The following is a 25928-nucleotide window of genomic DNA, read 5'->3' on the forward strand; positions in this document are numbered from 1 at the left end:
CTTAGAAAATTTAGAAAAAAAAACTAATATCGTGAAACAGTTCTTACGTTCGCTTTGGTAATTTCTGTGGCTAGTTGAGAAAAGACTCATCTGCGATGCTGCAGCAGAATCCGAATCAGCAGATATGTAGGAAAATTACGTCCACAGCTATGAACTAGTGGAAAGCTGAAGTATGACACATGGAGACTAGTGTTGCGGTGAGATGAACGGCGAGTATTATTCACATGGCATTCATTCATGGAAACACACCTTATTTGCAATTTAACTGTTAACTTACAGAACATTTGCTTCTAAGTTGTGTAAAACTACTGGAAACACACTTCAGAGCAGTGTACTGCCATGTAGGCCGGGGCACTTATGAGCGCTAAAGAAGTCACAGCAACGTTCCCTGTTTAGAATGAGCAGCCTGTAGCAGCATCCCCCCCCCCCCCCCCCAAGAGCACCTGAGTGCAGGCTGAGGGTAAGAGAGCCCTTTGTCCCCCCCGCAGACGGTCCTGCAAGAAAATACCGGCTGCGGTTTCCTCCAACAGTCACCCCTTTGAAAGGGGCCTGATTAGGGCTCATTCTCATTCTGTGTCACATGTGCGAGAATCTCAGCGGGTCCGGCTGAGCTGTCAGAGTGAGTGAGCGGGCCCCCGGAGGACGGGCCCCCGGAGGACGGGGGCCCGGAGGACGGGGGCCCGGAGGACGGGGGCCCGGAGGACGGGGGCCCGGAGGATGGGGGCCCGGAGGATGGGGGCCCGGGCACCAGTGGGCCTTTCCGTGAGCTTCAGCGTCACCATTTAAGCACAAACCCATTGAAATGCACCAATAACCAGAGCACATGTTTTTACCATATTATAAATTTATACATATATATATATAATTTATTACACTTGTTAGGAAAAAAAAGGTCAAAGAGCAATTCCAGAAGATATTGTAGTTGAAATGTAGGCAGAGTGGAGTCAAAGCAGCCAGTGAGGCAGCAGATGCGGGCGTTACAGGACCAAGAGTGTTTGCCATGGAGCATGAGGATTCCAGTGAGGTATCTCACATCCAGTATACCCACACCAGGTCCTGCTCCTGGTGCCCAGTGAGTCCTAGCGATCTCCTCCTCGGGGAACCTTCTGGAATCTCAACGGCTGAAGGGCAGCAAACCTCCTCCCCCCCCCCCCAATTGTCTTCTTAATGCAAGGCAGTGTGTAGCTGGAATGATACACTTCCTGCAAGTCTGGTTACTAAGCACACTGGGTACTGTGGAGGTCCTGCCTCTATTATCGCCAGTTTGCCGGACAGGCAAACCATGTCCGTCCACCTCTCCCTGTGCGTGAGGAGATCAGCAAGGCAGCAATGGAAATCCATCTTCCAAAAAAATAAAAAAATCCAAAATCCAATCCGATGATCAGAAGACAGACATGTTTTCTTGCAAGTCACCGCACAGCATCCATGCGATGCATTTCATGCATGCACACAAGCTTTGAAATGCACCCACTGGCACCGGAGGTTCAGCGACTCTTTGTAAGTGCTCTGAAGTTTCATTGTTTTGCAATTAATATATCATTGGCCCAAGTGTAACAGCTAATTATATAGTGCTGAAATCATTAATTATCAATAACATGTGAAGAGCATACAAAAAACAAGCAACCAAAGAGTAGTTTGGCTGTGGAATTGACTGCAGATGCATCTCTACATCGTGGTAAACCGGCCGTGAGCCTCCTTCAGCTTCTCGGCAATCTGCGGGAAGAGCACGGAAACAGCCAAGAACCTTTTACACGTCATAAAACCTTGATGGTTGTGTAAGAGATTGATGCGATTCAAGGAAGCTCATATTGCTTTGCTGTCACCTGACCTACTTCAGCTTCAACTACCAACCCTAATTCAAAAGAATTATCCACATAAATTATTAAACAGCTTATTTATAAATAAGAACATATCCATCTTCTACACTCTACTATCACCTCAACCTGAGACTTTCAAAAGGGTGGATAAAGTGATCAGACAGCTATAAATGAACAGCATTCATTTGTGGCTCATTCTTGAGCTAAATCTCCGGTCTGCTCCGATTGGTTCATGCAGCTGCATAGAACCTTGGTTTCCCTAATGCTAAACTGACTCAAAAGGTCAGTAACCCATCTGGTGCTGTCACCGGCCCAAAAAGAGATGCACATTCCATGTAAACATGACTGCAATGCTACAGCTGCTGACCAGTAGATTCCCGATAGTTTCGCACAAGAAGAAAAGCATGAAGAGTGACCAAGAAGCCAGCCCTACTCACCGTTTCATAGAATTTCACCTGCTCCTCGAGGTAAAGCTGCATAACCCGGTTGTAGTCATAGATCCGGTTGCTATGGAAGTGGTTCATCTCAGCTGGGATAGAGAGGATGGGGAAATTTCCGCTACCGTCATGAGGGGATCCTGTTTACCTCCCGTCTTGCTATGATTAATAGCAGCATGAAACACAACATCCTAAACCGACTGATTATTATGCCTTCAGCTTAATGGTTGAAAATATAGGTTCATTGCATATAGGTTGCAGGTTCAAGACCCAGAAAGAGTCTTCTATTGTGTAATTAAGCAAGAGTGTTAACTCAAATTATTCAGTTCAAATAGGTAAAAACGGCAGTAAATCATAATACATTGCTGTTTTTAATTAATATACTTATTAACAGAGATCCAGCAGAGGGCGCACTGTTGCGGCGGTGCACTACCTTGCAGGGCGTAAGACATGGTGCCGACTCGCTTGCCCATGGTGGTCTTCTCCTGCGGGGTGATCTTACTGGTGGCCACCAGCCTGTCACCCTCCTTCACCTTCTCTATGGCCACCTGGGCAAAGCAGAAAACAGCTGCCTTTTAGGCTGGGACTGGAAAGCTGAAGGATGCCGTTGATTCGGTTCCCTGGAGCCTGGTTCGTGGAGGGTGGTTTAGACCAGTTTTATCCATTTCGTATGAACCACAGAATCCCAGTTCAGGACGCTGGCTGCCCTACCGACACCCATGAGCTGCATCTCCTGGTTTATTTATTTCTCCCACCTAATCACCCCCCCCCCCCATGCTGTATTGTACTACATGTTGTTCACTTATCGTCCTTCATGGAAAAAGCTGCTGTAATATATCTGACATATACCACCTGGTCCAGCAAGCCTGTCACTCCTGTTGATTGACACGCCACGTGATTTCACCTTCCACTTACCTTTCACTGATGACACGACGACCGAGACCCCCCAGGACAGGGCGGCTGGCAGGGTCACCTCCAGTGCCCGGGTCTGCTTACCTTGTGCACGCCGATGGTGTCTGGGAAGCAGCCCAGGAGACCTTTGTACTCGTTGTTGACCTCCATCAGAAAGTGCAGGTCCTTCTTTGGCTGCAGGTGGAACAGAATCAGGTGGGCTCTTCAGAGCCTTTCAGGAGAACACAGGGCAGCGCTTTCAGTGCCATTTCACAGCAAATTTGGGGATTCCCTCCCTCCCCCCCAAATTTTTTTGCTCTCATCCTAAAACTGTGCACATCTTCTGACAGATTCCATCATGGTTAGATCACTAAATCATTACCTTCTACACAAAGAAGTCATAACAAAGAGGTTACAATGGAGCTGTGCATCTGAACCCGGTCCTCAGGAACTCCCAGATGTTCATGTTTTTGCTCCCTCCCAGATCCCTGCCAGTGTGTCCACATTTTTGCTACCAGAGAGCAAAAATGTAAACTGTTTGGGGGTCCCTGAGGACTGATTTGAGAAACGCAACACTGGCGAGCAAACATAAAGGATTTGCTGCACATAGAACATGATCAGGATTCTAAGGCATATGGGAGACAATCATTTTTTATTAATGAATAATGGAAAAAAAATAATTCAATAATGAACCCCGTGGTGACCCCCTCCCCCAGGCAGAACTTTTGAAACCCCTTTAAACTACTAGCAAATTCTCAAACCCCACCCTCTCCCAACAAACTACACCCCACTCAGTGATAAACCCACAGTGTACTCCTGCCTTATTATATACATCTTATTGTCTTACTATATATTAAATACAGTACTGTGCCAAAGTCTTAGGCAGTCAAAGGAAATGCTAAAGGTTATTTATCTGGGCAGTAAGTCTATAATATACAATATTTTTGTATATATTATATATAATTGGGTAAGGAAAAATCAATAAGGTAATGATTAGCTAAATGATGCTAGTAGTCAAGTAAAAAAAAAAAATCAGAAGTGCATGGTTGCTGCAAGTGCTGAGGTGACTTTGGGAGGGGTTTTGAAATAGCTAAGCTAACACACTTTGACAGGGATAAAACCACAGATTTACACCAACATGAATATCATTTAAGCATCATTTTGTTTGATTTCCTAAGACTTCTGTACAGTACTGTATACCATACCATATTACATCATACCGGTTTACTAAATCTTATGAGATTAGCGTTTTCCTCAGCTATGTCGGTCAGCCTGCTATCAGCTACCTCACTGCACTATGTGGAGAGCAATCAGTCTACCGCAGACAGTCTACCGCAGACAGTCTACCATGTCTGTCTGCAATTGTTTAACCTCTTTTTACGTCAGCGCACGCAAAGATGTCAGCTGAATTAGTTTCTCAACTCCATTCAAGCCTCTAACTAAAGACGAAAAACCCAACATGCTGAACAAACACCACTTTCACTCTGAAAGCCAAACCAGAGAAAGACTTCCTGTGTTTGGTGTTGGTGGAGGGGGGGTGTTTAGCTGAAAATGCAAACAAATGGAGACTGTCTCATGGACTCAACTGAAGACTTTGGAAGACTCTTCGTTGCCTGTGTGCTTTGTATGTTTAGTAATAAGGCTTCAGTAGGTGAAGCACAGGCAGGGATGATTTGAAATTCTTAATGAGCTGTCAGAAAGCCATTAAATTATTTAAAACTGGTACAATTTTTCTTCAACAGCAGTCATATTAGAACATCTTAGAAATGAACTTGGGGATATTATTTCAACTGAATCCATGCGAAGTCCTTTACGACAATGAACATGGTTTCTGTGAAACTGTAAGAGTCAAGAGTGACATGACGATTCACATGAACACAAGTCTTAACCAATCAATGCTTACCAGGCTAATCCTCCTAGTGGATGCTACTTAGATACCAAACAGAACATCAGTTTTCATTTTGGGTCAGGCAGTGACGGGCAGAAATTCAGTTTGCATTTTGTTTTAGTGTTTATCTCAAAAGGCCCAAGATTATGTGCCAGAAGAAAACAACTAACCAAGAAAATAAAAAAAAAAATGTTTTGACAAGCTAGATTGCCTAATCTACAATGATGAGTCATAGGTTAGATAAGTCCCAGTGCAATGCAGTAAAATAGCAACAACAATTTGATAGAGGGTAGAGATGGGGATGGACAGAAAAGATACTGTTTGGGGAAAAAAAACATTATTAACCCATAAGGTGGGAGACTTTGGCTAAGAGTGCGGCCAGGTAGATCATCCAATACAGATGTATAACTAGAAGACCTCTGAAAATAACAAGTGTGTTCCACAGATTCTGGGGCTCCATTAAGTGTGGTGACCGAGAGCTCTCCTCCCATTGGCCACCACATACATCTCAGTAATGCCACTGGCTTTCAGAGGGTCATCGATGAGTTTAACAGTTCTGCCTCCTCTCAGGACTACACACGCTAGCAGAATGGAACAGAGGTGCTAGTTTGTACAGATCTTATCTTGCTCCCTGTCAGAGACACAGGCTCATGTGACTTCAGATGACAGCAACTTTTGCCGTCAAAGCTCAGGGTCAGTCGGTGTCCAGCTCCCCTGGAACAGTCACACTTAAGGGCCCCAGTGGGAATCGGATTAATGTACTGCCTACAGGATTAGAACCCATGACCTTCAGGACACAAGCAGAGCTGGCTGACCTTACCCACCATCCCTATTCATCTAAGCAAACGTCCTGTGAAGCCTTTAGCTGTACAATCATAGAGCGGTATCACCAAAATCAGAAACCAAACTGAACTTGCAAAACGTCGGTCAAGATTGGCATCAGCGTTTGCACCAGCAAGCAGGCAACGGGCCGAGGTCGAGAGGGACGGTACCTGCTCGGCAAACAATTGTGCAATTTCTTCATATGTTTTTCCTGCCGCCGTCAGAGCATCAGTGAGCGTGGCTTCGCCTGTGAAACACATGACCAGTCATGTGACCTACCGTTACATCCTGTGTTACACCCACTACCGTGAGAGGAAAAAAAGTCACGCATACTACTCTGCAATACTGCGCAAAATGTATAACATAATAAAAACTGTGCACTACACAAAATACATGCAATGGTATGATAACACACAATTAAAGCTGAACAGTACTGAAACATTTGAAATCTGAAATAAGATTAGAAAACACATGCAAACCAATTAGCCATTCTATACATCAACTCTACCAAAATGTTTCCGCTATATAGTGAAACGGCAGAATGCCATGTTACCTTGATATCCACTGCTGTTAAAAACAGACGACAGATTCTGGAAAGCCTTTCCGATCCGCTGGTACTCCTTGGGTAATGCTTAATGGCACAGCACACAGAAAGGTTAAAAACCAAAACTGAAACACGGACCAGTACATACAACACAAATCTCTAGCGTATCTATAACAAACTGCCAGAGTGACTCAGTTTTGGGGGGTAGAAACTCATCCCCCCCCCCCCCCCGTGTGGAGTTCATGTTACATGTGTTTCCTTCAGATACTCTGGTTTATCAGCTTTACTGCTGTAATGTGGTTGGAAGGTAGACAGATGGTGTCTAAGGTACCTTGAGGTGATTACTACACTACCACTTAGAATGTCCAAATGATAGATTTATCATTTTGACCTACACTGCGGATCTTACTCAAGATCCTTGGGTACCATGCTGACCCTTATCTGCCTATGTAGAGGTTTTGCACTATGGGAACTCAAACGCCAGCAGACTTACGCCCTGTACATCTCTTCCAGTGCTCCTGTCCAACAGTGAGAAGGTCCTTCACACCGTCATCCATGGCTCTGGTGAACCTGCTGAACTGCTCACACTTCTGTTCCCTGTTCAGTACGGAGCGTGGAGTCATCACAATCATCATTATCCTCATCATCATGAGAAGGTTGGATCCAACTCACAACATGTTGAGTTTAAAATAAGCCCAAAAAAAAAAAATCATCCTAAACACAGCATATGAAATAATAAAATACACAGCAGTAGATTTTACCCATAACACGGAAGCTACAGAAGTTAACATTACCAAATAAGATTAAAATGTGTGCCTTCCATTAGGGTCTCTCTGCTGAGGAGGAGTAGATGAAACTCACACTTCCAGAGGTTCCAGGTCTGGTGCCTCAGGTTCCACCAAGGAGAAAATCATGGCTCCGACTGTCTCGTCTTTCTCCGCTTTTCTTTTCCCAAACTTCCAGTCCTGAAAGAAGCAGGGCACCAGTAACCAAAAGGACACACGACACCGAGGCCCCTCCATCCTCTGGTGCTTCGGGGGAGTTGGGCTGCGGTCTCCTTCGGCCAGTGATGTTACTGTACCTTTTCATCCTTGTAAGTGAGGAAGAGCTGGAAGACTTCGCTGTTGGAGATGATGGGGTGCCGGCACATGCGAGTCATCCAGCCCTGGAGCCGCTCCATGCGCATCTTGATGAACTCTTCCTCAAAGCGGCCTGATAGACCAACAAGCGAAAAGAAGAGGCCTTTGTGACCAAGTAGCCATGAAAAGCCCAAAGGACACCCTCTTCCAAAGCGGCTCATGGGGCAATGTAGAGGAAGCAGCGGAGAAAGAACAGCAAATTGGAACTCTTGCTACCTTTGTGAGATACAGGAATAACACTATTACGAGGGAACAGCACCAAGGGTACAACGTTCACCTTATGTACTGTAAAATTTACCGCCTTCTGGACTCCAGCGGGGAAAGAATCAGAAGCACTAGCATTTGGACAGCTATTGATTCCACGAGGCCCCTTTACCTGTGACCTGTTTGTCTGGTAATGATGGAATGGGAATGGCTGACCCATATTTCTCCAGAAGCCTCTCATAGAGCCAATCAAAGTGCTTGTATCTGTGATTGACAGGTCGGTTTGTAGTCTGAAAACATCAACCGGAGAAAGTCAATGGTTATAATTAAATGCAATCATTTCACAACACACAGAGCAAAGTGCTTTCATTTTAGGTGGTACTCACACTTGCCCAGTTGCCTTGTACTGTGTCTGAGCACAATTGCCTGCCCCCCCTGGTTTGTGGTCACAATGCACCTTAACGATCCTGGCCCAAGCACACTTTTGTCATCAAGAAAATGGGGGAAATCTGCCGTTTCTTATGTACCAATACTAATTACACTATTACAGACATCGCTAATGTTACACTGCTTCCCCTAGGTTTACAGCTTAGGTTTATAGCAAACAAGCAACATTAGCATCATCAAACTAGCCACCGTGCCTACAGATCATTATGCTATGCTGTGCTTTAAGCAGTTAAATAATCAAGCATAATGCGCTGGACGGGAAGATTTCTTATGTTTCTTGAACAGATGAACAGAACAAAGCCGAAAAAAGCTGCTGTAACCTTTACGGCACTTATATTATCCGCCCAATCCACCTGGTCCGGTGCAGGTCACATATAGGCGTACATGTGTGCATGTCTGCATCAGTTGCATCACTGATGTCGTGTCCGTACTCTGTACTCGGGCACAGTTAGCAATCACACTAGATGCCTACTGTGCCTGCGTCTGACTAATCTTGCTCTGGTCGACCTCTCCAAGGGGCCAGGGCACAGTTCAGAGCGATTAGTCAAACAAACTGGATTTTGGGGTTAAATGCACTCGGGCTAGTGGGAGTATACCTTCAGTTAATTCAGGACTTACGCTCGGTGTGACTTGGTACTCAATATAGCTTTTCAGGCCATACATTTTGGTGCCCTTTTTGGGGTCTGCAACAACACAATCCAACTGCGCCTCAGGATAGTGCCACACCGGGCCGACCTCTCCGACCTGGAATTGCAAAATAGGCCAGACTCAGCCAAGATGACAGGAGCGAAATCACCATGAAGGGCAAACGAGGCAGCGAGTATCCAGTGAGTAACTAAGACGACGAAAGAATGAACCTCCGTCACTCTTAAGGCAACACATTCATGTCGGCCTGACTTACATATACAGGTATCTTGTCTTTTCCCTTTGGAGGCAGCTTTGAGAGAAGATATATTTCTGCACCAGACTTGGAGAAACCAGGAAACCTGTGGAGGGTTAAGACATTAGACCATTATGGCCTTAGCAATGGGGAATCAATAGGAAGGACACTTTCAGCCATGAGTTGTTTCACATACTTGTTGAGGGCAATTTTCATTGATGAACCGTGTGCCCCTGGCCTGCCCATGGGCCCTCCCTCCCCAGCTTCGGCCTCCGTGTATCCGCCTGAGGGCTTCACGTCGTCCCATTCGTCATCCCATTCTTCATCGTCTGCAGTCCCTATAAAAGACACAATGCTGGATGGTCAATGCCTTTCCTAAAGGGTTGAGGTAATGCATAGATGAGAGAGTGCAGCTAGGCTAGATTAGCTTTCCTGGTTAGCCTATCATTTCCTGTCCCAAAAAAGCTTCTGGGTTAAAGGAAAAAGCCGCCACTCTTAACATGCACCCAACAACTGCTTATCTGGATCTCGTTATACTCCATACAACCCCACTGTGCTTGTCAGTCTGACGTTAAGGGCTTGAGTTTTCTTGGCTACATGTTAGCACCATACGAACAAAACCCTCAATGCATTCTGCTAGCCGTTTTGCAGGCCGTGCTGCCTGAAGCTGGTGGAGCTCTTCCTGACATCTTCTGCAGACCTCCATGCCTTTTGTGCCATTTCACTTGCTATAAGAAGGGCTCCTGTCATGCTTCAAGTCACAGCCCAGTGGCTCAAACATGCCTCAACCAGGCACCCTACACCCTAAATCTAAATGGAACAACTGAACGCCAGAACAGATCAAATGCTTGGATATGGGGAGGGGGGGGGGGGGGGGGGTGACAAGCAGTTATAGCAAAGGACAAAAATATGCTAACGTGATCATGCTATATGCTTTTAACCTTCAAAAACAGAGAGACATCACATGCCATCATAGGATACCTGTGTAATCAATTAGGTAAGGATAGGGATAGAGATCTTGGGAAGAGAAGGAGAACAGCAGCTCATTAATTCACGTTTGTATTTCACATTCTCACAACTCAGGAGCATCAACAAAATGAGCAAAAATAAGCCACGATTATGAATACTTCAGTGTGGTGCTTCGGATAGTTTCAGCTCTGAAAAATTTAATCTTAAGTTTGTTTCCGTACTACAGAACAGAATTATACTGCATCACATAAAACATATTATCTTCGTTTAATAAAGTCCCAGCAAGATTCCGACTGATCTGTTCATTTGTCCACTCACCCTGCTTAGGGTTGCTGGGGGTGCTGGAACATATCCCAGGCAGCACAGCCTATGGCTATGCAGTCCATTGCAGCCTTTTGGGGGCTTAATATTATAAAATGCACTAAATGGACAAAAGTATTGAGACACACCTCTTAAACACTGAATTCAAATGATTCATTCAGGTCAGGTTTAGAAACATTTGTGAAAGAAAATGAGATCACACAGGTGAGCACACTCCCACTAACTGCAATGGGGGAACCAACTCCATATTGATGCCTGTGGATTTAGAACAGGATGTCATAAGGGTTTCTGTAGGTGTATTGGCCAGGGGTCCCAGTACTTTAGTCCATATGGTGTACTTCGAGCCAGGTTCTTTTACTGAAATCAAGAGTACTTCCCAAGTGCCTGCACATAAAAGGAAACACACACACACACACACACACACACACACACACACACACACACACACACACACACACACACACACACACACACACACACACACACACACACACACACACACATGTCCCATGGCCGGTTTAAGGACACCTAACCTCATGCATTCTGACTGTGGGAGGACACAAACACAACACAATGAGGAAATGTGAAGTCCCCACATACACAGGGGAATGGAGATTTGAACACCCTGGAGGTGTCCTGGAGTCCTAGAGAAGTGAGGCCACTGCTCCACCCACTCAGCCAGTCTGAGCTCAGCTGTCATGCAGTTCTGTTTGGGTAGTTTCTGTTCAGGTTTTCCCACAGATGACTTTACCGATTAAATTACACAAACCCTCACCCACATCTTTCCTAGCCTCCTTGGCAAAACAAAACAAAAATCTCACTGCACACTCGCCAATGGACAGGTCAGTTGAAATGCACGCCAGTTCTCTACTAAACACCTTCAGTGCAGAAATGCTACAAATTCATCACCAAGTCTCGACAAATCACCTCGCAACAAGGGGTCCTCGTTTTCACGATCAGACATCTAGCTTCCTGGATTGGCCACTAGGGCGCAGCATGGCCAAGCCCTCTGAACCCACCTTTACTTCCTCATGTACTCATGACACATGACACCACAGGACAGATCAGCCTTTCCGCTGATCGCAGCCTGATACACACCATCTGCATCCCCCACCCAACCTCACTCACTGCCTGGTTTTATTTGAAATCTACTCTCCTTCACAGGAAAGGCCGAATGTATTTGAACTCCAACTACAGTTTTTCGATGCCAAAAATCAACATTAGGGAGGCGTGTGCTGAATTCTGCCCACATCTAAAGAGACTGTGAATTCACTAATTACTGAAGAAACTAGCTCATGGGGCAAAAAAAAAAAAAACAGACTGTTGTAAACTTTACGACGGCACAAGAAGACTGCCGATTCCAGTGAGGAAGCCACACACGCAGGCTTGAAACAGGAACCGTTCATGCCCGGGGCCCCTTACCTGGACCCTGGTATCCCTGAAGCTGCCCTGGGGCCGCCGAATTCCAGTTGCTAGCCGTTTGCCCCGTCTCCGTGCCCTCTGGCTTGGCCGCCCAGTTGTTGGCTGCGTTTCCTGCCGGATCTGTGTTCCAGATGGACCAGGGATCGCTGCCGTTGCTCGCCTGCAAGGGAATACCACCAGTTTCTTTCTTTCTTTTTTTTTGTCGGGGTGGGGGGTGTTGATGGAGCCAGTAGCAGGGTCTCTGATGCAGATGTAAAGAGCCGCTCCAAAGCAATTCCATGGTACTGAGCAAGTAGGTTGAGTCTGGTCCGACCTCGGGACTGCCACGTGAAGGCTGAGCTTTCCTCTAAATCATCACCAACTGACTACTTCAGGATTTGCTGTAATCCCAGCGCAGGAAAGCTAAAGACTATACCAAAACCTACCATAAACATGCATCACACAAATCCCATACAATCCATGCATACAAAATATAGATAGATTTTTTTTTTTTAACCCCATGAGGAAAATTACAAAATTGGCTAAAATACACCTAACTTCAAAACCGATAGGCTTCTGTGGTAACATACTACATTCCTGCTTTGACTATTTAATTTACATTTTTAATAAAATTTTAAATTTTCTATCAGAAATGGCTTGTTCAATGCTATTCCTAAAGCACTCTGAGAACAAGAGTCAACCTCAGGCCTTCCAATGCTATAAAATGTTCTTCTCGATAGACAAACCAAATAGGGGGAAAAATAGCTATATAATGTTCCAGAAAGCCACTCTTCCAGTGAAGGCTGAGCAGACTGGTGTACTTAAATCTTTTCTCGTTAAAAGTTTATATCGGAACCGAGTTCTTAATGGTGAATTGGGCCAACTTATCCAGCCCCAAGGCAACAAAGAGATCAAAGCTTGCAGATGTTCTCCTGCCTGGACATCTTCCATTTTCAGCCCTTCAGCAGAGTTGAAAAGCAGCTTTCGGACTGACCATCAAGAACATTTATCCTTTGTGAGCAGTATTGATCAGTTATTGCAGATGTAACATTAGACGGTCCTTATAGATCGCAGAGAGCATGCCCGAGGTTATTCAGATAAAGGCACGGAAGCGATGGGCCATTCAGGTAACCTTGGAAACGCTCGTTTGAAAGCAGAAATGCCTAATGTGAACAGGCCATGCAAGTCATGCAGTAGACGTCCAAACAAGTAAGAGTTCCCCCTTGTTCAGTTAGGTTGCCTCAGCTGAGTGTCGCTAACGGAGCCACCAGGCCATAAACACAGTGCAAAGAAAGCAAACAGGCTTCAGGAGGGACCTTGCTCACATGCAGACTGGAAACGTGTCCCAGCACATTCACCAGAATTACAGCCTTTCAAACGATAAACATTAACACAATAAGGAAGCGTAATGTACATGCAGGTATCGGGAAAGGCCGGTACTACAGCTAGGCAAACCCAGATCTCAGAGTGTGAAGGCATTGGAGATAATGACATGCGATGCTTTTAGACTGCAGATCAAACCAGAATGTAACCTCACTGCTCAGACGGGCATCGCATTGCTTTGACCAGCTATGTGTAGACTTCAAATGTTCATGCAAGTTTGCATAGTGCAAATAATTAACTGATTACTAGAGACAATACCAATCGTTTTGTTATAAAAATCTCAGTCAATAAAATCAGGAGAAAAATAAATTCTTTACTTATGGGAGAAATGAGACATTAAAATGCAGACTGGGAGCAGAATAGCATCTCGCTGTCGATCACCACCTGACCGAAGGTAACCAATGAAAAATAGGTAAACCTGTTTCTGACAGCACATAATAATCCCACCCCCAGGGGTGCCGAAGCCTCATTTCCCTCATCATTGAAACTGCATGCTGATGTTGTGGTGATTGTGGTGTGGGGCGTGGCATTCGACTTAGACAGAGGGAATCAAAGTCCAGAGTGCAGTGCAGGGTGCCGAGATCATGCTGCTTTCTGCAGGCTGTATTGGGTGGGTCTTGCATGCACGGCCCCGCCCCCATGCCAAGGGGCCGGTTACCTCGTTCTGGGGCACAGAGGCAGGGGCTGGGGTGTTGGAAGTTTCGCGCTGAGCGCTGCCGCCAACTACATCCACCTTGAGAGAGAGAGGTCAGGTCATGAAGGCAACACGTCACCATGGCAATGCATCACCATGGCTATTCACAGCCACCAACCCCCCCAGACATACATTACCACAGCAACACACAGCCGCATACCCTCCCCCCCCCCACCAATATTTACTTGTCGTGCAAGAATGTACTGGTAAACCAGCAGTGACCTGAAACTAGCACTACTCCGGACCGTGCAAGAAACACAGTAAGAGGAACGTAAAAACAAAAACAATAAAATGTTTGAGGAATGATCCTCGCAGGTCTGTAATAGATCCATCGAAGCACTTTTTTGGCACTTAAGCAACAACATGTAGCTTAATGAAGACAGAAAAAAATACATACATACGCACACACACATGCACTCCCAATGTGCCCAATCCTGCACATCAGCCCATCCTTCATAACTACTCCCCCAGGACTGGATCACATGAGCCCGAGTCTGCCTGCCCCAGGAAGCACAGAGGACACTCACACACAATATGGGCAATTCAGAAACAGTCATTTGCCTAAATTAATGTTTTTGGACGGTGGGAGGAAACCTGTTTGAACAAGCAGACTCGACACACAGAGTGTCAGGCGTGGGAATCGAACCCAGAACCCTGGCAGTGAGTCGTCACTATGCTTTGCAGGATTGTATATATACCTTGAAGCGGAAAAATTGACAAACGTGAACTTAACACTGAATAATAAAGAGCAGCAGTGCAGCCCATAATTCTGTATTAGTGTTATAAACATTTATAAAAATTTCAAAATTGAACTTAACTCTTTAAAGATGAGGATATAAAATTTTGCTGTCAGGCCAATACACTTATTCATAATTACGTTGATCTAGCTTGATACTGCAACTTATTGACTAACTTAAGCAGCCCTGTTACAAATCCGGGGCCCAAATCCCCCCGAAATGCTGCCCTAACCGTGCACCATAGGAGGCATCCAGGCAAGCGGGCTGGGCCAGATCAGGCAGCTGCCCAGGGCCCAGCAGGCACAAGGGGGCCCAAATGAACCAAGAGGTTGCTGCCATACTCGCTTAGGAAAATCTTCGATGTAACTTTTTCTTTAAAAAATAAATGGACATAATTCAGCCTTTTATTAAAGTTTATCGTTTGCTTTAGATTATTTTCCTTTTAGTTCATCACTGCATATTTCCATGGTAGTTTTTTTTTTACCTCCTTATAAACCAACCTTAGGTTTGTGAAAGTCAATATATAAATGTAACTTAATAATAATTATTATTATTATTACTATTATTATTGTTATTATTATTATATTATGCTGCTCCAAAAGTTATACCTGGTTCTGTGGTCCAATGCAGCCTTTCTGCATTTAATAAATGTCCTGAATTAACTAATGAGAGCCTGAGATGGACACCAACATCATAGTGTCATGTAGATGTACAGGAACAAGCTAAGGGTGTCAAAGATAGCAGAAAGGCTTTAAGATAAAGATAACACTATGCAAAGATGTACCGAATGCATCAACAGTTTTCAAATACGAAAGCTGCCCTTATTGCCTTCTAATCTGATCAGCTACTGTAAAAAAATATTCAAATAGCGACAGACCTAAACTGACGCGTTATTACACCAATATTTTTACTGAGACGGCCCATCCTAAGAAGATTTTTTACAGCATTAAATTCAATAAATGTGAAAATATGGGTCTGTAAAGTGCGAACTGAGACGACAATTGGCCTACATTCCTGGTATTAAAGATTAAGCATCCCTGCGGTCTGCACCTAGACTGCGGCTTTTCCCCCCAATGTCACATTCAGAAATGTTGGTGTCTGTATGTTTTAGCTCAAGCTGCAAGTGCTGGTAAAACAGAAGCCGTGAGCTACTTCTGCTTTTCATACCAGCTACTAAAAATGTCCAGCGGAACGTGTGAGAGGGAGGGAACAATGGGTATTTCAGGCGAGTGAATCCCCCCTGGGACGTTAAAAAGATACCTGCTCAAACATCAGAGAACACAGGAAGCTGTAAAGAAAAAAAAACAAGAAAACACCGAAGCCTCAAGATTTCACTTCAATAAATTGTTCATTAACTGCTTTCTAAGTCTGATTCACATCCCCCAGAATCCACTATTCGACATTCTTGCCTTAAAAGAACCAAAACTTTATATCCTGCCCAACTGATCATGTTTAATTTCCTCCCCGTAAACAATACAAAAAGGATTTACACTTTTCTGTACTGAAAAAATGAATACAAAATGTCTTTTTTCCGGTAGGAACTAACCGCCCACTGAAATTTCTAAGTTGTCAGCACCTTTCTGGGGTGTATTCCCCAAGTGAGTGCCATCTTAATTAGTGGGCCGAGGGGTGGGGGGCAAGTACCACTATAACCTCACACCTCCCACATGGGATCTGAGTGGATTTACTCATCAATTTGCATGTATTTAACCCTTAATGCTCCGGGCCTTTCTAGGACAATTTGGCATTCTGATGCTGCATTATTAGATCATCAGCCCCCATACCTGAGGCCACCGGGCCAAGACTGAGACTCAGACCTGAATCCCGCCTGGACTCGGCAGGTTCAGAATCCAGCCTGAAATCTGTCCAAAGTGGGTGGTGTAGGGCTCAATGGGTAATGGACGTTTGTCCACATCCATAAGGTTGCGTGTTCAAGTCCTGCGACTGGCAGTGTAATCAAAATCACCATTGAGCCCTTCAGCAAGACCCTTAACTCCAACTTCTGCAGATGTGCAGGATGCTGGTTGAACCTGTGAAATGACGCACTAGCTCTCCTCACTTCTACCTCACTTGGGACTAAAGCTGATAAAGAAAGATTAGATTAAGACTTCCTCTATTCATGCGCGACATACTAATAATCTTCAGCTCATCTCTTAAAAAAATGTTTTAAACACAAAATATCTCAAAACATTCTTAAACTTGCACGGAATCCCTACGTACATCCAGCATGCAGAGTTCGGCTGACGCCCCGATGGAGCGCCCACTCCAAGCGCAGGAACTGAGGACCCCAAACACTTAGTAAGCAAGGCTGAGTGCGGTTTTTTAATGATTACAAAGAGATTCAAAATATAAATGGGGAAACAGGAATAACTTCATGGTTCACTCTAGTTACTTTCACAATTATATATAAACATTTGGTTTTCCGGTGCACTTTTCTCTGTGTGCTGTAATCTCAGTAGAGAGAAGAAATTTATTTTTACTGTACACCAGACTCAACTCATTTAGCTCTGGGGGTTCATAAAGGTTCATAAAAGATTAAGAAGTGGTTAAAATGTCAATACGCTGCTTGTCTCTAAGGAACTATGAAAGGTTGACGTGCAGGACCGCAGAGGACTAGTGGAATGACGGGGGGGTCAAGCGGCTGAGGGCAGATCACGGAACACGTGACGTCAGCTCGGGCTGCGGTGAACGCATCAGCGCAAAGAGCGTCAGAGGGGCACGGTGGTGTGGCGTGAGATAACGGAAAATGACCCCAGAGAAGGGGTGTAGATGTGAGGTTTGCAGGTCTTCCAGAAGTCAGCCTGGTACTTTCACAAATGGAAGCAAACCAAACGTCCTACAGTTCATGGGCTGAAATGCCAAACAGGAAGGAAGTACTATAGACAAGGCCATTTAAAAACAAAAATGCCTCCCTCCTATTACTGAACACTGTCCTCCACCAGGCCTTATAAAACTAACATGCTAAAGCCATATTTTAATGTACAAAATTCTTTCAAAAGGAACAGGTCAGTAAACACTGAAGGCAGCAGGACCTACACACTGCATCACTGGCAATTTGGGCCACTATGGAAAGATTTATGCGCCGTCCATTGTGTGTCACAAGCCATGCCCATCGTCTGGTTGAACCTTCTCAAGTGGATCCCGGACTGAGGTGCAGATACTATCCAAGGCACCCCCACCACCCCACCCAAGACGACATGTGCAAATTGTGGTATGAGATTGTCGTCATGGCAGTGTCATGGCAGTGTCATGGCAGTGTCATGGCAGCGCACGGTTACCTGCTGGCTCTTGGCTGGCGTTGGGGCGAAGGCGTCAAAGAATGACAGGTCAGGGACTGCAACATTTCCGCCTCCTGCGGGGGCTGTTTTCAACTGGGGGGGGAGGGCAAGACATAGAGGGGTGAGTCAGCATTATTACAAAGAAACAAGGCTTCATTTCGTTTCTTCAGGGTATACATGCTTACACTGGAGGCTCACTGCACACACATATACCATTCTCTCTGTTTTCTGTTTGCTGCCTTCTGTCTGATCTAGGTCCTGAGACTGGTTAGAATTTCTGTCTGTCCGTGTTGTTCTGCAAATCACCTGCGATGCGGGAGGAACAGAAAGTTGAAAGATAGCTGCACACAGAGATGCTGAGCTGGCTTCGCTGGAGCCTGCAAAGATCTTGTTTATGCCTTGTGTTGTATCAGACTGCTTTCACTATGCACATCTGCACGGGGAGGGAGACTAGCTACGCAAGGGGTGCGTAACTACATACCCACACAGGGCGTTGTTTAGTCACACTAGGGAAGCTGGCGGGTGCCAAACCTTCTGTGTCATCTGGGTAGGAGGTAAGTAGTTCTCCTTTCCCCCCCCCTTTTTTGACAGCAAGTTTTAAGGACCGTAAGATCTGTTCTGTTTGTTTTTCTTTTGCATCATCTTTGTTCCTTATTCTGCTGCGGCCGATTATCCGAATCATGCAGATTCTGGCTGAATAAAAGGCCTATTACACCGAACCTCCAAAATCCTTTCTGAATTCCTTTTCTCTTCCTCCTGCTTATAATCCATTTCAGACCCCTAACCTAGACCAGGGGTGTAACATCTGGCGGCTCGTCTGGGATCTTGGTCCCTTTTTGTATGGATTCTTACTCGCACTGGGAGGAGCAGGAACAGTGGAACACTCCGCATTCGCATATATTTTGGTAATGGGCTCGTTTGATTCGCAGGTAATTGTAGGAGCACCTGGTTCAGGTGTGTTTGAGTCCGGCCGGAAGGGTGACCCGATTCTGATAGCTGACCCAAGTCTTTGCCAAAGAGAGAGCTTCATAAAGAGTTTTTGATGGGGTGTCATGTTCAGGAGTTTAGCAGACATTGGGGAAGGAGCTGGGCGGGCAGCACCTTCAGAGATGGCTTAAGTCCTTCACAGCATGTTGGTAGTGTGCTATGTAGCTCACTTGTACATTCCTTTGGACAAAAGTGCCTGCTTAATATGTAGATTGTAATTTTGAAATAATTTAGGCTGTCTTTCAGTACACTCCAGAAATATTTAAGTTATACTTTACTTTTAACTTTTATATAATTATGGGTAATTTATCCTAGTTTATTTGTTATGGATTTGCAAACAAAAACTCAGAGTGTTGATTATTTAAAAGCAGGAATCATGCACGCACACGCGCTCACACACGCACGCACACTCGCGCTCACACACTCACGCATCACTGATAGGAAAAAAATGTTTGAACACCCGACAGTATAAATGCCCCTCTGTCATGCTGCTGGCAGGAAGCCAAGAAACACAGGTGGCCCATGCGACAGGAACGGCGGCGGGAAGCGACGCTGGCGGCTGCAGAAGGTGCTGGGGGCCAGAGTCCATGGCTGAGGCCGGTCCCAGGGCCACGCGGCCCTTTTAAAGGGAAGCTGGAACATGTGGGAAAGGAGTCGCCAGGGATATGGGAAAAGAGGGTGGGGTCTGTCCCGGGGGATGGAAAACATGGAGCGTTTACTGTGAGCAAGAGATTCCACAGGAGACTCCAGTGTTTAACAGTGAATGTTTAGGTCCAGTCATCCCTAATTCGGCCAATTCAAAGCGAGTGGCACACAGACATGTGCACACACACACATGCATTTTTTAGTTTTTTCATAGCAGTCGGTCACAGATTTTTATTAAATTGAGTTTCCTGGTTCCCATAAGCGAAAAAAAATCTGTATTCATCACGTTGTGGGGACATTGTGTTCTCATAAGGTAAGGTATACCCGTTCACACACACACACACACACACACACACACACACACACACACACACACACACACACACACACACACACACACTGTAAAATAGAAGCTGACCCAAGCCTCACACTGCAGCTCATGAGTTGCCCTGAGGTCAAGCATCCTGTTGTTTTGCTTGTACATCCAGAAAGAGCACCTTTGTCCTAACAGCCCCTCCACCCCCACTACCCTCTCTCCAGAAAGCCCCCCCACCACACCAATATCAACAGAAACAGGCGCACAATGGCCCCTAATCCAATGTCTAGCTGCCAAAAAAATCATCACAAACACGTTTTGCTAGTACAGGACACTTGGCAGCGCACAGACAAGACTATAAGGTCAGGTTTTGCTTCAAAACTACAGTGGCCGTCTCATTTAAACGGCACGACGCCCGAGTTTGGACCACAAGAAACCTACACGTCGCAGCTACATGTAGGGCTCCCCTTCTGCAGCTACATGTAGGGCTCCCCTTCTGCAGCTACATGTAGGGCTCCCCTTCTGCAGCTACATGTAGGGCTCCCCTTCTGCAGCTACATGTAGGGCTCCCCTTCTGCAGCTACATGTAGGGCTCCCCTTCTGCAGCTACATGTAGGGCTCCCCTTCTGCAGCTACATGTAGGGCTCCCCTTCTGCAGCTACATGTAGGGCTCCCCTTCTGCAGCTACATGTAGGGCTCCCCTTCTGCAGCTACATGTAGGGCTCCCCTTCTTCACCGGATACACGATATCCACGGAAACCATTCGGTAAGCCATTATAGTAGATGGCATTTAAAAACAAAATGGGCATTTACTCGGCAATTTTCCATAACCTGTACAAAATTCTGTCAAGGCGGGGAATACCCCCCCCCCCCCTCCCAGTGGGTGGGATGGCAGTTCATCATGGGGCACACATGCACGAGTACATACAGAGATGCCCACACACACACACACACACACACACACACACACACACACACACACACACACACACACACACATCCTGTTTAGAGAAAACCAGGATAGACAGAGGACACCCACGCGGCGGTGGGGGTGGGGGGCACACAAACCCCACGCACAGAGAACTGAGGCCCTGTTCAAAGCCTTGAGGTGGAAGCCACACTTCCACTCACTTAACCTGTTATGCCACATCCTTTGCCATGAGAGGCAAATTAAAGTAAATGATTAATTCAAGACTGCTACACTTTCTCTTACCTCAATGTAGTCTTCAGGAACCAGCCCTGTCTCCCCTCTGGAGTTCTGTGCTTCCACCCAACCTCCCCCTATGTTCTGAAATGGACCGATGCAAAATATATAGAAAAAATATATATTAAATCACCTTTCAGCAACATAAAAATCAAGATATTTAGAGGTTTTTATATTGAGGAAACAAGGACAAAACATCCTTCGTGGCACAATCTGCATATGTGCTGCTAATGGAAGGAAAAAACATAAATCACCAGCATTTAGATAAACATTTAGACACACACACACACAGGCTCCATCAGCAGCAAATGTTACACAGACGGTTGGTGAGAAGCTTCCATAGGGCCACATAAACAGACAGTGTTTGTGTAATGATTTCAGGGAATTACAGAACCATGAATCACGAAGTACGGGAGTCATTATTAACTGTGTTTCAACGAAATACCCAGGAAAAATAACTCAGGATTGCCATGGCAGCTGTAGGGGGTGGTCATGTGACAGTCATGTAATGGTCATGTGTGCTCGGGGGTTGGTGGCACAGCGGGATACATGCTCACCTGGTTGGTGATGGTGATGGTTTCTCCTTCTTTCACGCTCAACTCGTTGTTTCCTGGTTCAGCAATGAAGTCATACAAAACCTGAGCCTGAAGGGAATGGGATGGGATGGGGGGGGGGGGGGTTGCAGGGGTCAGTGAATAGAATGATTAGGGACACAATCCATACGCAAATAAAATCTCTCCTCAGATCTAATAAACAATGACATCAGAAGTCAACGCTCCGCTCTTTCCCCATCAGAAACTTTGCATCGTTAATTATGATTATTAACAAAAAGCATGAAGTGTGATGAAAAATTAACTATAAACGACAGCCGAGTGAAGAAACAGGAATGAATTTTGCTGGAACGCAGAACAACAGGTGAAGCCCCCAGAAGAGCCTGGCAATCGTTCAGAGTACTGAGCTACCAATATTTATGGGGCAAAACACACACACATTTACTGTCCAGACATCAAAGATGTTTTTAACATGGTAACAACCCTAAGCAATCATCTCCAGATGTTTTAAAAGTGCAAGATGTCATGGAGGAAGAGAGGAAGCTGACACAGCGAGTGTGGAAAGAATCTCGTGAACATGGCCTTTTTTTATGTGTGTGTGAGCGAGTGAGTGAGAGTGTGTGTGTGTGCAGTACTAACACGCAAAAACAGATTGAGGCAGAATTGGGCCATCGTCAACTAAAATGACTGTGACTTTAGCAGGCCCAAATTTCCTTAGGTAAAGTCAGACTGCACTGACTGAGATCCTCATTTCAAAACAAAGCAGACATGACAAAACAAAAGCAAAGAGATGCCCGGTAGCAAGAATTTAAACTTAAATGGAGAATTTGTAGGGCACAATTTTTAATCTGCTGAACTTGAGTGTGAACCAAGAAAAAAAAAGTGTAAGTTTTGAAATTGAAGTTTGAATGGTGATTTAAATTAATAAATAGTTTACATAAGCCGGAGAAATATGTTCATGTGTGCAAACGGTGCCAGGATGTGAATGTTTTTATTGTGTAGATGAGCACATACAGACCAATAATTCAGGCAATGTTACAACAGTTTCCATAAATGTAAAACCCTGTGCAATTTCCGCTACAAACAGCTCCTTTATTTTTTACTTAAACGCATATTAAGCCAGTTGTTTTGCCCGCCTGCCTTTAGAGGAAAGGCATTTCCCAGTTTTACTGGACGGCCACCTGACTGTAAATCAATAAGATGGCGAACTGTGCCGTTTAAAGAAGGCACCACTGAAAGGAAGGTCGATGTCACATTTTATCCTCCTTCTCCTGAGTGCATCGTACACTGTCCCAACAGCACACTCATCAGACTGCGCCATCAGGGCACTGCAAACACCCACATCCTGATCACTGGTCCAAAAGTTCCAAAACTTGCATCATCTCAGTCAAACTCCCTTTCATCATCAAGGTATTTGGATCGACCGTTTTTAAAACAAAATAGCTCTATACAGACATGCATGAAATAAAATGTAGCGTATCTGTCTGTCCGCTTTCCATTCTTCATTCTGCTGATGCTGCACTATTGGATGTTGCAATAAATTGTTATATGCGCAAGTCTACAGGCGGTGTGAGGAAATGATTCTGACGTGTGTCTTTCTAGTAACATTACGCCAGTGGGGTAGGTAGGGGGACAGTGAGGGAAACTGACAATAAGTTTAAGGCATTTTATTTTTAGTTTATAAGAAAGCTGATGGCCTGATTTTATAAACCAATTTCAGTCTTTAAATTCCGTTTTTAAATACAATATGACATTAAAAATGAAATAAAAAAATCCAGAGACATCTATCGGCACTATTCAACCCTGTTAATGTTCCGACAGTCACACTACTGCCCATATTACTCACGATCCCCTGAACTCCACCAGCAGCAGACCGAGACCCCCACCCATTCTAGCAATACTAACGGAAAATATGCACTTGACATATGTCGGAAACAGAAGTTACTCGTTTCACTGTCGTCTTCTCGTCCCCCATCTTTCAGTTCTTACCACAGACTCTTATGAGTCACAGGGGAATGAAGAACAATACAAAACTTACTAGACATCATGATCTTGGTGCAGGAAGTGTGCTACAGCTGACAAACAGCTCATTTTCTCTACTTATATCTTCATTTAAATCCAGTTAGTTTAGCTAAAGTCACAGACCTATTTAGAGTCCCAAGAAAAACTGGAAGACCTCGATCTCCATGGGCAGGCCACTGGATGCCCACACACACCTCAGATAGATCACCGGCTTTCAGTCCAACCAGTGGATGCTGGCCCATCATACCTACTGGTGATAATGATGTTCATGTTCCCCTGACATGACAGACTATCACGACCGGAAGACCCTGCCACTTTCCCAAAACCACATCTATCCTCACTAAAATGTGGAGCAGAAGAAAGGAGAAGTAACAAAGTAATGAAGGGGTAAAAGGAAATATGGAGCAGTTGTTAATATGACTATTGAGTCTTCCCTCGTCCCTAGTTGACTACACAACGATTAATATGGGACCTAAAATATTAACAAGACAGTAAGATATTAACGAGACAGTAAATTAGGACACAATGAAACTTACATTATGCACAACCGCACACAAATACCCAATTATATTGTTTCAGCTGACACTAAATCAGCGCCCGATGTCTTTCAAAACGCCGAAAGCGCACTACGTTTCCCGGCATGCCCAGCGAAGCACCGACCCGTGTTGGAGAGTCCTTAAATGTCACAAGACACTTTATAGCACGGATTTTTCACCATATCTTACAAAAGGCAATATCAAACAAATTATATGCCCAGAACTTTATCTCAACTTTAGTCCTTTATCACAGTTTTAAAAGTTTTCTCTATTTCGGCATAACGCCACTTTAACGAGCTCCCCGTTACAATTGAACGTCAGCACGAAGTTAGCTGTAACCTACCCACGGAAAAAAATATATAATAGTTTATCATTTAACTCCCCAAAACAAACAACTGATGTACATCCTACCTTGACGGCCATTGTGTGCAGATGTGCTAGTTACTAAAGAGAAGCAAAGCTGTATTTTCCCCTTTATGAATCCTCAGCCCGACATTGCTTGTCCATAGACTGAACGAAAACAAGGCAGTTCTTCACGGCAGCGCTGAACTAATTTTAATACATCACTAAATACAGAGGTGCCCTTTGACCCGTGAAAAGAAAAAAAAGAGCTGCCAATAAGTGCAGGAGAAAAGCACAGGGTCAGATGTTTAAAAAGTGTGAGTTTAAGTGCGAGTGTTCAGACGGGCGGGTTAGTTCGACTGCCGCGTCCTCCCGGATCCAGAAGACCGGAAAGATACTGGGCATCGGCCAAGCTATTTATGACAAATTTACTGTCTGCACTCATTTTTATTGTTGCTTGCGTTTAAGTTGATTTAATAGTAAGATTGTGGACAAATTAGAAATATTTCATTTTGCATCTTGTAGGAATTAGTGGATAGGTTATGATATCTCTAAGAACCAGAAAAGAGGATGCTGTACACATTAATTTGGTAGGCCTATTTACGTTAGATTGCAAAGATTTTTTTTTTTACTTTTGAAGTGCAGTTAATGTTTTAGTGAAAGTAAACGAATATTCTGTAAACATTTGAAACTACAACGGGATGTTATTTACAAATGTAAATGGTAGTATATATTAACTACAGCTAAATCAAAATGCGCCTAAAACGCTTACAGTCTGTTAATATTTGTACTGCAATGGCTGTATGTGCGACGTAGGTAAGTTTTAATCACACTGGTGTGTGGGTGGGGCACGTGCTTCAAATTATAAAATATCTTTGAAATATATATTTTTTTGACGAGGATGGCCCCTGCTGGTGGGATAGGAACAGACACAGTCTGACTGGCGAGTAACAGCTGGAGGGCTAGTCAGTACCAGATAAGAGCACATCCCTCCAAAATCCAATTAAGAAATCTGACACAGATATAAATGTTCTGTAGGTCTTTTGTACATTCTTGTCCCTCTACTGAGTCAGCATGGCAGTTGTATGGTGGTTGGTTTTGGACGTTAACAAGAAATTGTGAATACGAGTAATGGACATCGTTCATTATATTGTTAATATGGGCGATATTGGCCATCTGAGTAACAGTTGATGTGGTCAAACAGGTAGTGAGTACATGAAATATGAACGGGGCTGTTTCAGATCCCCTTATCTGCTTCAGCAGGTTACGAAAGTGTACCAGCGTATTATCTAAATCGAATCGGTAAATGCTTTGGAAAAATGTTAAACAAGCACCAAAAATATAGATTATATTATATAAACGTTATTGATCCCAGTGGAACTGGACCCCCCATAACAGCAGAGTCCGAGGATAGCTTGATAACCTGAAGAACAGTGCATGAAGAACACCCACCTACCATTAAACATTCCAGGC

The 25928-nt window shown here is 44.7% G+C and overlaps 1 protein-coding gene across 4 annotated transcripts; it reads right to left on the reverse strand.

Annotated features, from left to right (window-relative positions):
• Positions 1-824: 824 nt before the first annotated feature.
• Positions 825-24788, reverse strand: LOC125714670 (sorting nexin-9-like). Of its 4 annotated transcripts, XM_048985488.1 has the most exons (20): positions 24525-24788; positions 21562-21648; positions 21014-21088; positions 17853-17945; positions 13802-13876; positions 11782-11941; positions 10051-10086; positions 9266-9407; positions 9091-9175; positions 8808-8933; positions 7915-8032; positions 7481-7611; positions 7261-7364; positions 6893-6996; positions 6409-6486; positions 6026-6102; positions 3251-3340; positions 2688-2802; positions 2255-2346; positions 825-1713 (listed from the first exon to the last, which is right to left on the reverse strand). In XM_048985488.1, exons 1-20 carry the CDS (start codon positions 24534-24536, stop codon positions 1666-1668), a joined length of 1848 nt encoding a protein of 615 aa, XP_048841445.1. In that variant the 5' UTR covers positions 24537-24788; the 3' UTR covers positions 825-1665. The 4 variants fall into 4 exon arrangements, with proteins under 4 accessions (XP_048841445.1, XP_048841447.1, XP_048841446.1 ...); XM_048985490.1 differs by lacking the exon at positions 13802-13876; XM_048985489.1 differs by lacking the exon at positions 10051-10086 and having other exon boundaries at positions 24525-24787.
• Between the last annotated feature and the right edge of the window lie 1140 nt (positions 24789-25928).

This window comes from Brienomyrus brachyistius, chromosome 19 (assembly GCF_023856365.1).
Source record: "Brienomyrus brachyistius isolate T26 chromosome 19, BBRACH_0.4, whole genome shotgun sequence".
NCBI classification, from domain to species: Eukaryota; Metazoa; Chordata; class Actinopteri; order Osteoglossiformes; family Mormyridae; genus Brienomyrus; species Brienomyrus brachyistius.